The 15,253-nt window shown below is 37.1% G+C and overlaps 1 protein-coding gene across 1 annotated transcript; it reads left to right on the top strand.

Annotated features, from left to right (window-relative positions):
* The first annotated feature begins 253 nt into the window (after positions 1 to 253).
* On the top strand, positions 254 to 12,955 carry LOC140148114 (sperm microtubule associated protein 2-like). Its single transcript, XM_072169969.1, is given in 9 exon segments — positions 254 to 449; positions 4,893 to 4,947; positions 6,138 to 6,200; positions 7,618 to 7,752; positions 10,435 to 10,572; positions 11,246 to 11,299; positions 11,301 to 11,385; positions 11,772 to 11,885; positions 12,353 to 12,955. Coding segments are annotated over 9 exon segments (951 nt in total). The 5' UTR covers positions 254 to 433; the 3' UTR covers positions 12,644 to 12,955.
* The last annotated feature ends 2,298 nt before the right edge of the window (positions 12,956 to 15,253 follow it).

Genomic DNA, 15,253 nt, shown 5'->3' on the forward strand with positions numbered 1-15,253 from the left:
CAAAGCTTTCAATTGGTCGATCGGCTAGACGGCTACTTTATTATTCATGAGCAAGTTTGACCCGCCATCTCGCGGCATTCTCGCCAGCTGACTGAGGTCAATCAAGTTCCCGTATGTACAGCTCTACGGCTACAATCGTGTAGCTAATCAGAAACGGCGTTATAAGTGGCAATTGGCAGACTGTTTGTGTGCAGGGAGCGGAACCAAACTGGCTGCTGTGGAGACTACGCCACATGTTGAATCCGGAAGTTACAAAAAGTTGTTGGGGGTTGTTTATGTTTATTGTCTTCACTTCATGCTTGTCGCGTCGTATCGGCTGGATATATTTGTGGAAGTTTTAGATTGAATTCCGAACGGAATAGAAATGTAGTTTAAAATCAACAATTACTGAACGTTAGCCAGGGAAATTATCTACGCAATTTTAAACTTTACCATGGCTGAAACAGAAGGTAAGAAAAGTTATTTTTGAGTATGTAAACTTTATTCTTATGTTTTTTGGAAATCGGTTGCTGAACTTGAAGCTTACCACACTTTATAGTATACAACAAGCTTTTGTGGCCAATCGTTGTTTCTAACATTTCTCAGTTTTAGACAAAAATAAATATTCTAGTAGTTGGAGTGTTTTGAACTAGTATAATGGTTTGACCTAGATTTTGTTCACTGAGTATTCGCATGTTCGAAAAAGTCTTCCTGTCATGTCTGTGTGTGGGTTGTGACTTGTGTGTTTCACTGTAGTGCCAGTGGTCATGGTGGCACTTGACTTGAAATTTACATTTTAAAACAATAACTAACAATTTATTGAACCACCTTTTGTTAAGCTTTATGATCTGTTGATGTTCTAATGTCAGCTGACAAAATATAATTCTTGCAAGTCTGTTCTGAAAGATTTGGAGAGAGTTTGCAAGTTCCCCAGAACAATAATTGCACCACACCAGGGCTGCAGAAATCAAAATTGGGTTTAATACATTACAAGCCAGCATGGTCAGAGTTGACTGTGGAAGATATAATTTATACAAAAAATAGGTTTATGACACCACATCTTTTATTTTAGAAATATTTTTTGAAACATAGTTGATTCATGATCCACATGCAGCCTCATCCCCCACTTTTTTCACAAAAAGTTGAGATTTTTATATCACTGGAAAACCTTTGACAACATAATGTTTAACAAAAAAAATCTTGCAGATCTATTAGTTTTGAAAAAGTGTCGCCAAATTTTGAATTACGTTCTGGTACAGCAAGACGATATTACAACAGTGGCCTAGAGCAATGTAATTTATACATAATCATGCATCATGTAACTCATAAGCGCAAAATCAGAATCAACTGAAATTTTGGGAATAAGCTTTTTTAAATGATATCTACTGAAAAATGTTATAAAAAGATTTTGATTTGATTTGATTTGTTCAGGTTCTGACAACCCTGGATAACCCAAACACCCTACTCTTTTCAAAACTGGCTGCGAAATACATGTACAGGTACATAACATGGCTCTCTGCACACGGGACCGACAGCTTAACGTCCCCTCCAAAGGACGGAGTACTTTCATGATTCATTTACCCAATTCTAAATGAACCATGGGGAGAGCGGAAGTCAGAATTTAATCTACAGAAGTTGCCAATTAATTTCAGACTTTTTTTTTCCAAGTCAATATCCCAGCAAATCACCACCGCTGGGAATTGAGCCTGGGACCTCATGCACTAAAGGCAAGTACAATGTACCCTAGGGCCAAAAAAAGAATGTTTGTTTGTCCATAGATGCTTATGAAACAGTTGGGTCGGTAGGTCGGATTTTTTTTAATTTTTTTTTTTACAGATATTGCACTTGAAACTGACAATTTGAAGACTGGTAAATAAGTCAAAACACACAGCACTTTACTGGTTTAACTCTTGAGATGGTTCTGCATGTTATACTGTTCATTTTCTTTACATTTTCTTTCTTTAAATTTATACTAACAACTGTTTTATAAGATGTCCCATCGATGGCAAAAAAAAAAAAATCAAAAAAAAAAAAAAAAAAAAAGACACAGTCGGGACCAGGGTACACGGTTGGTCGGACGTGGACAAACAAACAATTTTTTTTGGCCTAACCATTGTGCCACGCTCTCCCTTAAGATGATGCTAGGATCATGAAATTCTCCTTAATTTGAATCAAATTCTTTTGAATGTTTGCTGCAAATTTCACACCTGCCATCGTCTGCTGCAATAAGTTTATGTGACTGACTAGTCTAGTCGCTTTAGATATTGTAGCATAACCATCCATCATTTGTTCCGTATCTTTGGAAACGATCAAATGAGTAAGCCTACATACATGTATAGCAACAGATGTTGGGTTATATGATCTATTTATAACCACATTAAACATGACTTAAAGTTTACCTATGCTACTTAAATGCAAATAAAGAAGTAGAGTGGATGGTCGTCAGGATTGGTTTTGTAAACATTGAGAGAATGAAGATAAACATACAAATGGTTATGTTACCATGTTACCTCTACTTGGCTTGATGTACCTGCACATATACTTTTATTTTAGATAATATTCTGAAAACTTTAAAAAATTGTTTGAATTTTATGGTGATTCCAGAAAATAAGTGCACACCCTTTTTAGAGAACAACTTTTCAACAAAAGAAATGTGTGGATTTCCAAGCTTGCTTTCTGAAAACATCTGAAATTACAGTAGCCAATGTTACTGGAAAAAAATTTATGCAATTTAAAATGAATGACAAATCCCAAAATTGTCAAAACAAGCCACTCAGATTGAGGATTTCTGGTTTCAAACTATTTTTCTGCTGGATTTTTTTTGCTTTTGGACACTATAGATGTCTGCATTTCCAACAATTATGACTGTATGGAAAAGTATGTAAAACTACCAATTTTTGCTTTTTCAAAATCAAAAATAATTGTGATGTGTCATGAACAATTATTGAAAAGTTTTGAAGATAATCCATATTAAAGTAGCCTATTGTGTTGAAGATAATCCATGTCCATCATCATGAGTGATGCAAACTTGTTTACCAATTTCCAATAACTCAGCATGAAAGCAGGAAATACCCATCCATCATTTTAAACCATTTTTTGAATAATATTTTATATTTATCCAATACATTGACTTTTGACACAATTTAGACCATGTATTATTTGCCAAGAGGCTTACACCACTACACTAATGTACAAGCATCTGGCTTTTCCAATAGTATAAAGCACATTAGTCAATATTGTGTTGACATGTCAATAGTCTGGGACCAGTGGGTGGTATTACAAATACAATTACCAGGGATATATATTGTATAGATAAGTTGATGTTTATTCATATAAAAATATGAATTGAATTGTATTGTATTATTGTGTATAATATAACTGTTTTACTATTTGAGCACTCATCCAAGGTTTAATACCAAACTCTTATTTGAAAGTATGATAGGGCATATTTTAAGAAGATCGATCCTCAAATTTTTTACCTAAAAATTTTTTTAATTTATTTCCTACTTTGTGCAACAACAAAAAAAAATTGGAGCTAGAAAAAAAAGGGGATAAGTGTCTTTACTCTGCTATATAAAAAGAATACCTATTGTATAGTTTTGAAATAATTAGAAAAAAAGTTATTTTTCCTTTCAAATTTTTGCATGATTTTAAAGAATTTAAAACAGTCAGCTGACACTTCTTAAGTGGTTTATTTTTTATTTTTTAAAAACACCTAATTTCGTACAACCAAAGCCGGTGTAGGTCTACCATCATCACTTATCATAATAGACCCCGTCGTCCCCATCCAATAACCGGAACGGTATAACAATTGAAAATGGTAGGACAGATTGATGATGGGCAGATTCGATAGGGTCTATACCCTAAGTTGAGAATGGACCAACCCTTTTGGTGAACCCAAGTAACTGCCTAAAATGAGGCAAAATTGAAAAGAAATGGGGTTTTAAATTGAATTTTGGAATTAGAAAAGTATAAATCCAATTGGGTCTAAGGCTGTGCTAACACTTTTCTTGATGACTTTGACTGCAATTTGGTATTATTTCAAATATCATAAAAATACACGAATCTAAGCTAATTGAACAGACAGTAGTTTATTTTGTGCAAATTAATAATTCAGAAAGTCAGAAAGATATTAAAATGAAACACATGAATGAATCCATATGCCTATATTTGATATGACGGAAATCAATATTGTAGCTATGTTAAATGAAAACCCAAAATAAATGGATCAATATATTAAGAATCTATTGTACTAAAAATGCAGGGGGTTTTCTTGGAACAATAGTCCCACTCACTGGTCTGTTACTTTACCTTGAAAAAAAAATTTGATGGGTTTTTTTTTTTAGCTGTTTGTTTTTTTGTTGCCAAGTGGTTTTGTATAGTTCGGAGATCATTTGATGGCGAAAAAAATAGGAAAAATACAATTCGATGTTGCATATTTTAAATACAAATATTGTTTTATTATTTCTTGAAACAATGTATGCAGTTGTTTTAGAGAATATTGATCTACCTGGCGTAAAATAAGCTCTGAAATGTGTCACTATTTTTTTGTAAATTGTAGTAAAAATAATCATTGTTCTTTTTTAAAAGAATAGAGCAGTTTGATAGTAATGCACACTTTGAAGAAAAACAAAAATCTGATGTTGCGAAGCGTTAAAATAAATTTTTAAGAAAAAAAATTGATGTTATTGAAAGTAGCAGCACCACATGTGGCATTTTCCCCATCAGAACTCTTGCCACCCACCCCACTCCCTAAATGTGTGGTTTCTTGCCCTGCTGGATTTTCCCCCAATGCCCTCTTCCAAAGAAAAACCACTGATTATTGTTACATTGAAAGAGTCCTTCATTTCCCACCTAAACCTCACTTTTATTTTAAAAGCTAATGAATGATTTGATCTTTTCTTATCTTTCAGTTCTTTTTCAACAAAGGGTAGGTTCAGCATACTCCTACAATGAACTTAGAGGAAGGTAAGTCAGGAGTTTTCCTCCTCTTTTCTTTTTTTCTTGTTTGATTGTGCTTCTCTCCAGTGGTGGGACAAATGTCCCCTGTCAGAATTCTTGCCCCCCCACCGTTAAAACCCAAAGTTGCGAAAATTTCCACTGGTTGCAGCAATTTTTTGAAACATTGTGTCCTCCCCCTGAAATTCACTTCCTCTTCCCCCAGAAATTTCTGGTACTGCTCTACTCCCTCACTCCCTCCTGTTAATACTTTCTCACTCTCATTATTAATCTTAAATTAATAACAATTACCTTTACCACAAAAATTCATCAAGTGTAATTGACAGGATTAATGAGTTTATTGATTTCAATTATTGCTAAGTGGTCCAGTAATTAAAAGTAATTATTTAGTCTGATAGTCTGAAGTCTGAAGTGTTAGCATAAATATAGTCTGAAGTGTTAGCATAAATGTAATAAAACAAACTCTCAGCCATTTGAACCATATGTATGTCTTTGATTGGAAAATCTTGGTCATTTGCAAAGGAGGTAGTAGTCGCTAGTCGGTTGGATGCTGCTTAAGTGTTTTCTTACAGCAAAAAAAATTGCACTTTATACCCAACAAAGACTACATTTCCATCTTGGCAGGTGGTATAAATAAAGTTGACTATCATTGTCCTGTAGAAGGTAATGCACAAATCAATTGTAGTCCCGGCCCCCAGGGGCCTGGCAATATGAGGTCCGAGCCGGGACTTGGCCGGGATGTAACAGCTCAATGTGTCCCGCAGTGCAAAGGGACGAGTGGGGAGTGTCACGGGGATGTAATGCCTCTCAAACAGGCTGGGATCTACCCGGGAGTGTACCCGGGACGTAATAGAAGAGTACTCACAACTGTGCCGGGTCGTATGCGGTGGAAACACTCGCAGGGACTTCGAACATGGTGCCCGGGGCTAGGGGGCAGGGACTTGGCCGGGGATGTACCCCGGGATGTACACAGAAATAGTGCCCGCCCTGCAGGGACTAAGCGGGACTGTAACATGTTTGTAGCAGTTGCCAAAATTACATCCCCGGGTAGGTCCCCGCTATCCCCGGCCCCCGGGGGGCCGGGACTACAATTGATTTGTGCATAAGTTACAAACACACATTGTCTTGAGTTTAGATACAAATGCTCACATTTCATAGCTTGTATTAACAATGGCATCGGTATTATGTTTCCTTTCCAGAGAGAGGGTTATATACTTGTCAACTCCAAAGACGTCAAAAGCTGTCTGGCTTACTAGTCTGGGGTGAGTACTAAATTGAGTTTCAGGGTTTTAAGAGGTTCAAGGCCAGTGGGGTAAGCACCCCTTTGCTGGTAAGTCGTGGGAAATGCACCCAGTCAGAGGAAATCATGGGATTACCAATTACGGCAAGCGAAGTGAGCCTTAAGTTTTTGAGCAGCCAGTCAGGGCAAAACAACACCCATGCCCCTTTCCACTTTTGAAAACCTTCGGATGCCACTGTTCAAGCCCAGATACAGGGACCATCCCTGCAGGGACTTAACCAGTGGGGTGTATGTACTGTATGACTGTGCAGGATTTCTCCACCGTTCCCCAAAACGGTTAGCGCCCGATTCCCTGGACTGTTGGGAAGATGTTTGGGCCGTGTGTGTGTCACTGTTGAAGCCAACAACTGGAACCTATCCAGAAAGTGGGAACAGAAGGATAATCTCACAGACACAGGCTCCATTTCATTAAGCATTTCCCAAGCAAATAAAATTTACGAGATCAACAGAAAATTAAATCTTGCATGTTATGTGAGGAAGGATCAGCATCAATCTGGGGTTTTCCACATGAAATCCATATACCACATCAATACCTTAAAATGTCCCACACCCCCAGGCTCCCACACAGGGGGTGTAGATTTCAAATGGAGTCACCAAATCAGGTAACCACCTCCTCCCTCCCCCTCCCATTTGAATATCACACACTCCCTGTTTTGAAGGTTAACCATAGGGGTGTATAACAGCCGGGGGGGGCACTCCCACTTTGGAGGTGACGCGTATGTAGGGCTGTTAAAACCCCCTTTTTCAGCGTCGCTCTCATCCAAAGACCCCATATTTTTTTACGAACACATATTCTGTCACCCGAAGACCCCTTATTTTTCCATTTGATCTGTCACCCAAAGACCCTTATTTTTCAATTTGAACAGCAACTTTCATTTATCACTGGTTTTGTTACCTATTTTTGACAAAACTAAGAAATTTGAAGCCTTTTTGAACTAAAAATTAGATTTTCGAGGTTTTTTTAGCGCTGTTTCGGCCCTCACCCAAAGGTTCCAAAGGTCATGTTCTCACCCAATGACCCCATATTTTTTACATTTTGCTCTCACCGAATGCCAAAAATCATGCTCTCACCCAATGACCCCATATTTTTTACATTTTGCTCTCACCGAATGGCCCTTAGTGCGAAAGTGCCAGCCCTACCCCTATATCCATTTCATTTTGAAGTGCCCCCCCCCCCCGGAAGTATAACAGCCTTTGAACAGGAATAGCCCAGATTTGGTTCTAGCAAATCTTGTTTTCAGATTTTGAATTCCATTCAAACATTTGGGCTTATAGTAAAATGCTTTTTTTTTATCATTGCAGAGTATACTTTGTCTAAATTTGTTTATTTACTCATTGAGTCATTTTACAATAATACTAACCCATTTACCTTTTTCCAGACCAAAATTGGAGTGGGGTAATCAGGAGATGATGTGGCCAGTCACTGACGCAGCACTCAGAGCAGAACCAACAGAAAGATTAGAACAACTAGCAACACCAAAGAAAAACTTCAGGACTCCAACAGACTATAAAAAGTAAGACATTGTTCTTGTGTCTTATGAGGTCCTTATTTATTTATTTTAATTAAATACTAATAATTGACACCTCAACTGTACCCAGTGATACACCCAGGAAACAACAACTAGACAATGTTATATTGCAGGGCATGTGAAGAATGCACGGACAATTTAATCATGTAGGGAGCCAAAATGAGGAACAGTTGAAAGCACTTTCACCAAAAGACCATTTTACACAAAGACACAGTGTTTAATAATAACAAAATTAAAATTCCTATTGGGTCAGTCCATATCAAAACAGATTGAGTGTACACCCACCCTCTTGGATTTTGCTCTCCTTTGGCTCAGGGTACCTTTCATGGATCCTAGGTGAGGTCACAAGAAAAAATTCAAATTCCATTTAGTTTGCGAATGGCGGGCAATCAAAGTTTGGCGACCTCGACCAAAATTGGGAATTTAAGGGGTCCAAATGACAAAGTGCTCTCTTTGAGGGGAACTTTCTTCTTAATTGAATCAGTTGTGATCCTCTTTTTGAATGTGGTCACTCACTGGCTGTGTCTGAAATACCTAATGCCAAAAAAGATAGATTTCGAAATTTCTTTGGGATTTCAGAGGGGGTCAAAATCAGCACTTCGTACTGTTCAATCAAATTATCTTGATTTTGAAGGACCCATGATAATGTCACAGTGCACTTATAGGTCCTAATTATGTTCAGAATGGATTAACCATATGCCAATGTCTATGAGCAATTAAAAAAAGAGAAATTTCTAGACCCTACAGAATTTTAGGCCACCCCTAAAGTGGTTCAGCCACAAATGGCGCTTAAAATCGGCAAATTTTGACCCCTAATAACTTTAGGTGTACACCAGATATGAATTTCTAGTCTTTTGCATCTGAAAGAATGTAGTTTAATGTTACTAGGAACATAAGATTTGTTTTGTATTTTTTGTGTTTTAGTAAAGTTGACGCTTTCAAAATAGTCATTTTTGCCTAACATACCATGCATACAGGATACGGTACAAAATGCCAATTTTAGTATAATATTTTTTAATATTTTGATCACTTTATAGCCATTTGTATTATTTATCCTGATATTTCAAGTTGCTTTTGAGTCAAGTAATAAGAAAAAACTACTTTCTAATCCTCTGTATGGATTTTTATGGTGGTCAAAAATGCACTTCCTGGCAACGATGCACATGCAAAGTACAGGTTATGGGGGTCAAATGTTCAGAATGCTCCCAATTATGTCAAGTAATATATCAAATTACTCAGTATGGTCATGAGGATTCCAAAATGTATAGTTTGTATGTGTCAGACCTTTCAGGAGGCGCTATGACGAAAAATGTTCATAGGTCAACGACCTTTTGAATTCTGACCATAGTTAACAACGTTTGATTTTGGTAATTTTGGTGTCTAATTATATATGTTTTCTTGCATGAGAAATACAACTAAGCAAATTAATAAACTATACAAGGAACCGATGACCCTCTTTTGCAACATGGCTGCCAAAAGCATCCATATTGTAATAAGGAGGTGATTGGTTCCTTGTACAGTTTTTTAAGTTGCGTAGTTGTATTTCTCATGCAAGAAAACATAATTAGACACCAAAATCACCAAAATCGGACGTTGTTAACTATGTAATAACAGAATAAATAAGACAATTTGCTATAAAGTGATCAAAAATAGAAAAAAGGGTATGTTGAAATTGACATTTTGTACCCATAACCTGTACATTATTAGTAAAAAATTGGGATTTTTGGGACCATCAACTTAGTATCAAAACACAAAAATACAAAACAAATCTTATGTTCCTAGTAACATTAGACTACATTCTTTCAGATGCAAAAGACTAGAAATTATATCTGGTGTACACCTAAAGTTATTAGGTGTCAACATTTGCCGATTTTAAGCGCCATTTGTGGCTGAACCACTTTAGGGGGGCCTAAAATTCTGTAGGGGGTCAAGAAATTTCTCTTTTTTTTAATTGCTCATAGACATTGGCACATGGTTAATCCATTCTGAACATAATTAGGACCTGTAAGTGCACTGTGACATTATCATGGGTCCTTCAAAATCAAAGATAATTTGATTGAACAGTACGAAGTGCTGATTGACCCCCTCTGAAATCCCAACGAAATTCCAAAATCGATCTTTTTTGGTATTAGGCATTTCAGACACAGCCAGTGAGTGACCACATTCAAAAAGAGGGTCACAACTGATTTAATTAAGAAGAAAATGCCTCTCAACGAGAGCACTTTGTCATTTGGACACCTTAAATTCCCAATTTTGGTCAAGGTCGCTAAACTTAGATGGCCCGCCATTCGAAACGAAATTGAATTTGAATTTTTTTCTTGTGACCTCACCTAGGGGTCCATGAAAGGTACCCCTGAGCCAAAGGAGAGCAAAATCCAAGAGGGTGGGTGTACACTCAATCTGTTTTGATATGGACTGACCCTATTATGCTTAATCAAAATTACAAGAAGACATTTTCCATCTTGTATTTTTATATTTTATTCTTGAGTCATAAACCTGTTAGCCTGCCTAACAGAGCAAATACATGAAAACAAGGACACCTAAAGACCTGTAGTTGTCTAGTTGCCTACAACAATCAAACTTGATTGTAGGCAACTAAATTGACATAGCTTTTTTCCAGTTGAAAACCAAAAACATTACTAACATTATCATTTGTTTTCTTTTCAGAGCAATCCATGTATATAGCTGTGGTCGCCAGTCAGTAATATGGGATGTTAGCCCTATGGCTAAGAAAGCTGAGGCAAGTGGCAGAGTAGCAACATTATCTAAATATAAAACACCTCCTACATCATATCAGGAAGACAGGTAAGTCACTAACTGAATTTACTACACTCCACCACTTTTATAGCAATATCAAATTTTGTTGCAGAATATGTAAAACTAGTGGGATTGCTCATACCCGGTGCGGTGAGTATTTGGATTCTGGCAGGGTACCCATGCTCGATCAAAAAAAAAAGCAAGACTATCACTAGTCTTGAGACTCCCACTCTAGGGGTATCAAATCCAAAAAATAACTTTCTCTAGGGATATCATATTCCCAAAAGTCTCTTCTAGTCCCACTAGGGATATCAAATTTACCTCTTCTAGTCTCCAAAGGGTTACCACAGTTTCTGATTCCATGCCCATGTATCTTGTTTTTAAGAATTTGTGTTAAAAGAATAGAACAAAATGTGACATTTTGACTTTCAAAAAGTCATTTCTGGTACTTGTCCTATTTGTGCTTGGTCTTATAATGTGGAATTTCACCGAAGATAGTCCTGATAAGGGTATGTTTTTACAGAAATCTGGTCCCGCTAGGGGTATAGACCTGAGATAGACCTGTTGGCACAAATTTATTCCAAAAATTCGGTCAATTCTAAACTTTTATTATTTACTCCTCACATTGTGATCTCCTAGGAGAGATCTCAATTCTTTTTATATATAACTGTAATTACCACATGCATAATATCTAAAACACTTGCTTGTCTTTTAAATATAGGGCTAAACATGCATTTAGCTGTGGTCGTCAGTCACCGGTTTGGGATGTAGCGATGGTGCAAAAAGTGCAAGGAAAGAGTCCGTTTAGATGGATTAGCAAGAGCAAAAACACCTCATAGGGATTATGTTCCACCAAGGGAGGTAAGTTTATGATGAACTGCAGTAGGTTGCAGTAGACCTCCGTTTACTATGTTATACAGAAAAGTGCACATCAAGCCCATTGTGAAGCGCTGCTGAATAATACATATAATTCGAGCGGCGAGCTAATACATGCATTGTAAGCACTGGAATGAAATAGCAGTTTTCTTTGTTTTACCTCATTTGTTTGGCTCGGAATTAAAAAGGGACAATGTGATCAGTGAAAACTATCATTTAAATAGGAATCGATTCTTTATGCAAATCACATATTATTGCTTTAAACCAACAGCAAAACTTGAGCATGCCCAATGTGATGGTTCCGTTGCCTGGGTTCCATTGATTTTGTACCGTATATTAATCCTGCTTACATCCATCTCATTTAACCTCAGGTTGAATCCATGGTTAGTGGCAATGCCAAAAATGCAGTAGCCTCATCCAGACTAGAGACATTAGCAAGACCAAAGAGTAGACCTGAAGGACCTTTCAGAGATCCCATATGGCCAGTAAGTACATGCAATGTAATGAAAATCACTGATGTAAAATCATGTTCTTCTCTCTGGAACTTGTTTTCCATATTATTTTTTTTATAAACAATTTTGATAAATGTTGGCTTTTGCTCTGAGAAGGCTTTTTATCACAGACTCGATCTCTTTCTATTTAATTATCTGTGGTTTTGTGCAGTTGTATGCATAACTAGCCTTTCGTAAGGGCGAGGGGGAATTCTGGACTGTCTCGATAGACATCTGTTTAAACTGTAAGTGCAGGCTCAAGACAGGGCTTTGTACTCAACTGAGGTGGCCCTCCCTGCCTCCTCCTGTATGTGCACAAGCTTGCACACTGGGTAAGCACCTAGGTTTCCAATTGAAAAGTGGCCAACCATTTCCTTTCTGTAGCTGAAACTGCATAGCCCACAGTGCAAAAGTTGTGCACCAAACCCTGCTCTAAATGTATTTTTGTTTACTTTTTACAGGTAAGTCCGCTTGCCAAATCTATCAATGCATCATCAAGACAACTAGAATTAGCTAAACCAAAGGGTATACCTGATGGCTACCAATCCAATAGATTTGTAATCAATGATGTTTCCCGGTCAGCAAGAAAAGCAATAGCAACGACTCGCACACAAGAGCTATCCAGACCTATCATGAGAGCCACTATGGATCATGTGCAATTCAATCCTGATGCATTTATTGTGAGCGATGCTGCTAAGAAGGCAAGGTGTCCGGCCAGAATTGAAGAACTTGCCCAACCGCTTAAAAGATAGCCATATAACAAAGACTTTGTAAGGGACTACTTGATTACAACAGTTGGAATGGATGATGGATTTGTCTCAAGTCTTGGACTGCTGGATGTTAAAGACAATTTCCCTTTTTATTGCAAATTTATTTATTGTCCTTCACATTGTTTCTTCTTTCTTGAAATTGTCTTCGATTGAGATAATTTATCTTTCCTTCATCAGGTTGTCAAACTCAGGTAGGGTAGAATAAAGTAGAATAAGTGAATGGGTAAATGTACAGGAAAATTTTAATTTATGGAAAAGATAACTAATTTTTGCTCTGGAAGGTTTTAGTTGAAATATATGTCCAATTTGACTATTAATTAAAAGGGTTAATTTATATTATTTTAAGCAATTAATTGTAAAATAAAATAGTTATTTCATTCCATTTTAACATTGTGGGTGTACCAATGATCAAATATATCTTGCTAGGCCAAAAGAAGGTTTATCTCAGAAGAAAAATTGAAAGCAGTACTCACTTGAAAAAAATTGCAAAATCAGTAAATGTGCAATGCTCTCATTTTTCTTTATTGCATTTTTGGTCACTTTTGTTTTTTAGATGTTCTCACTTTTTCTGACATAAACCTTTTTTAAGTCTGCAAGTGAGCACCATGGTAGCTACTACAGTCTGTCTCGTCTCAAGTTGAGAGTAACGCCATATTGGATTTCGTAGTGGCAGATTTGAATCGTGCGCGCTAACCTAATCCCGCATATACACACACGTAGAAAGGCGATTTGTCCGTATGCTGTGGATGCAACCGCATAAGCGCACCGATTCAAATCTGCAACTGTAAAATCCAACATGGCGTTACTTTCGATGAGACACACTATAGGAGACAAATATTTAATTTTATTACGGTACTATGCTTCAAAGGTAAAGGGGTGGTATATGCTAGTAATTAACAAAGCAGATGCCAGCGAGTTTTTGTTTTGGACGGCAGATGATTCTGCAGCATTAAATTGACACCTTGAGTCATGTGCGCATATGTCAACTTTGCTATTTTTAAATAATCTAGTTTCTAGACACTAGTTCGGGTAAAATCTTTATGTTGTGAAAATGACAATTTTTGGACGAAGATTGTAGTAATTAATATTTACCGTCGTAGAACCCAAAGTCGTCAAAAACAAAAACTCACTAATGTATTTTACTGGGGAGGGCATTTTTCTGGTGTGAAACTTATATTCACAAAATGATGCACCTGTACAGCAGATACAGAAGTGTCACTTAACAGCACCGGGGTGTTTGTTTGCCTTTTCTTTGTTTTTAGTAACTGATTCCCTCTAATAGGATCTCTAGTTAAAGGAGCATTTTGTGATCCTAACATTCTCTTTTTTCTGACATTTTTCAGGAACTAGATATCCACGAAAAATTCCGAAAATTTCAGTTGATTCTGATTTTGCGTTTGCGAGTTATGCATGATTATGTTTATTACACTGCTCAATAGCAGGGTCTTAGCAAGAAATTGAGATTTGCCCGTCATTTGAATAAAAATGCCTGTCCTAATTTGACCTTTAAAACATTTCTCAGACATCTACAGCCCATTGGGGGTTCAAAGAGTTCAAATATGTCTTGCTATGGCCTTGTTTTGCAAAGCTGATCTGCTAAAAAGTTCAACAGCCTTTGTCAATACCTACAATTAAAATGCAGCATTTGTCAAAGGCATTAATTTTACCTGTCCCAGGAGCAAACTCCCCATCTAAAATGAGGCCAGACGGGCGGCTAGCTAAGACACTGCTCAATAGGCCACTGTGTTGTAATTTGTGGTACACCAGACTGAAATTTAATTGACAATATTTTTGCTAAACAAAGTAATCTGTAAGAAATATTTTGTATAAACATTGTGTAGCCAGAGGTTTCCAGTGGTATAAAAATCTCAACTTTGTGAAAACTGGAAGGATGAGGTAGTGGATCACAAAATGCCCCTTTAATGTAGCTGAAGCATTTTTATTAAAAAGGTGTAGTTGACTAGTTCTTATTCATTCTTTAGTTCTCAATCAATATAGTTTGACTGCTTGGAGCGCAAGAAGGCTAACTGCAAGAGTTGCCTGGAACACAATAGGTTTAATCACCCTTGACAGTTGACATTTCTGTGCTCCATCCAAGCAGTCAGTTTGTTAAATACAATTTTCAACAGTAAAAAGTTTTCTTACATGTAGCTTAAAGATACTCTTGATTCAAAATGAATGTCAGTACACATGACATCTACGCATGTTTGCATTTTAAATTGATCTTGTACAACTATTAAACTGGACTCACATTTTTGAGCGGCTACGGTATGTACAATTTGTAAAGGGTATTACAGATCGACTGCTCAGTGCCAGAAGTGGGAAAGTGCAATAACTGCCATGTGTAGCTGCCATGTATAGATGAGTACAATATACTGTGTGTAAATTGCCAAATGTTCACAGGGCAGCTATTGCACTTGTCCACTTCTGGAACTGAGCAGTCGTGTTAAGAAGATAGGCTTTGTCAACAGGAATTCATAATAAGTTATAGTATTTCTACGAGTACGACATTGGTGAGTTGGTTATCGCAGTATTGGACCAGCCGGTCCCTGTGCGAGTGGTTGAGGTTTCGTTAGATGTGTCTCCGACTTC

This window comes from Amphiura filiformis, chromosome 3 (genome assembly GCF_039555335.1).
Source record: "Amphiura filiformis chromosome 3, Afil_fr2py, whole genome shotgun sequence".
NCBI lineage: Eukaryota > Metazoa > Echinodermata > Ophiuroidea > Amphilepidida > Amphiuridae > Amphiura > Amphiura filiformis.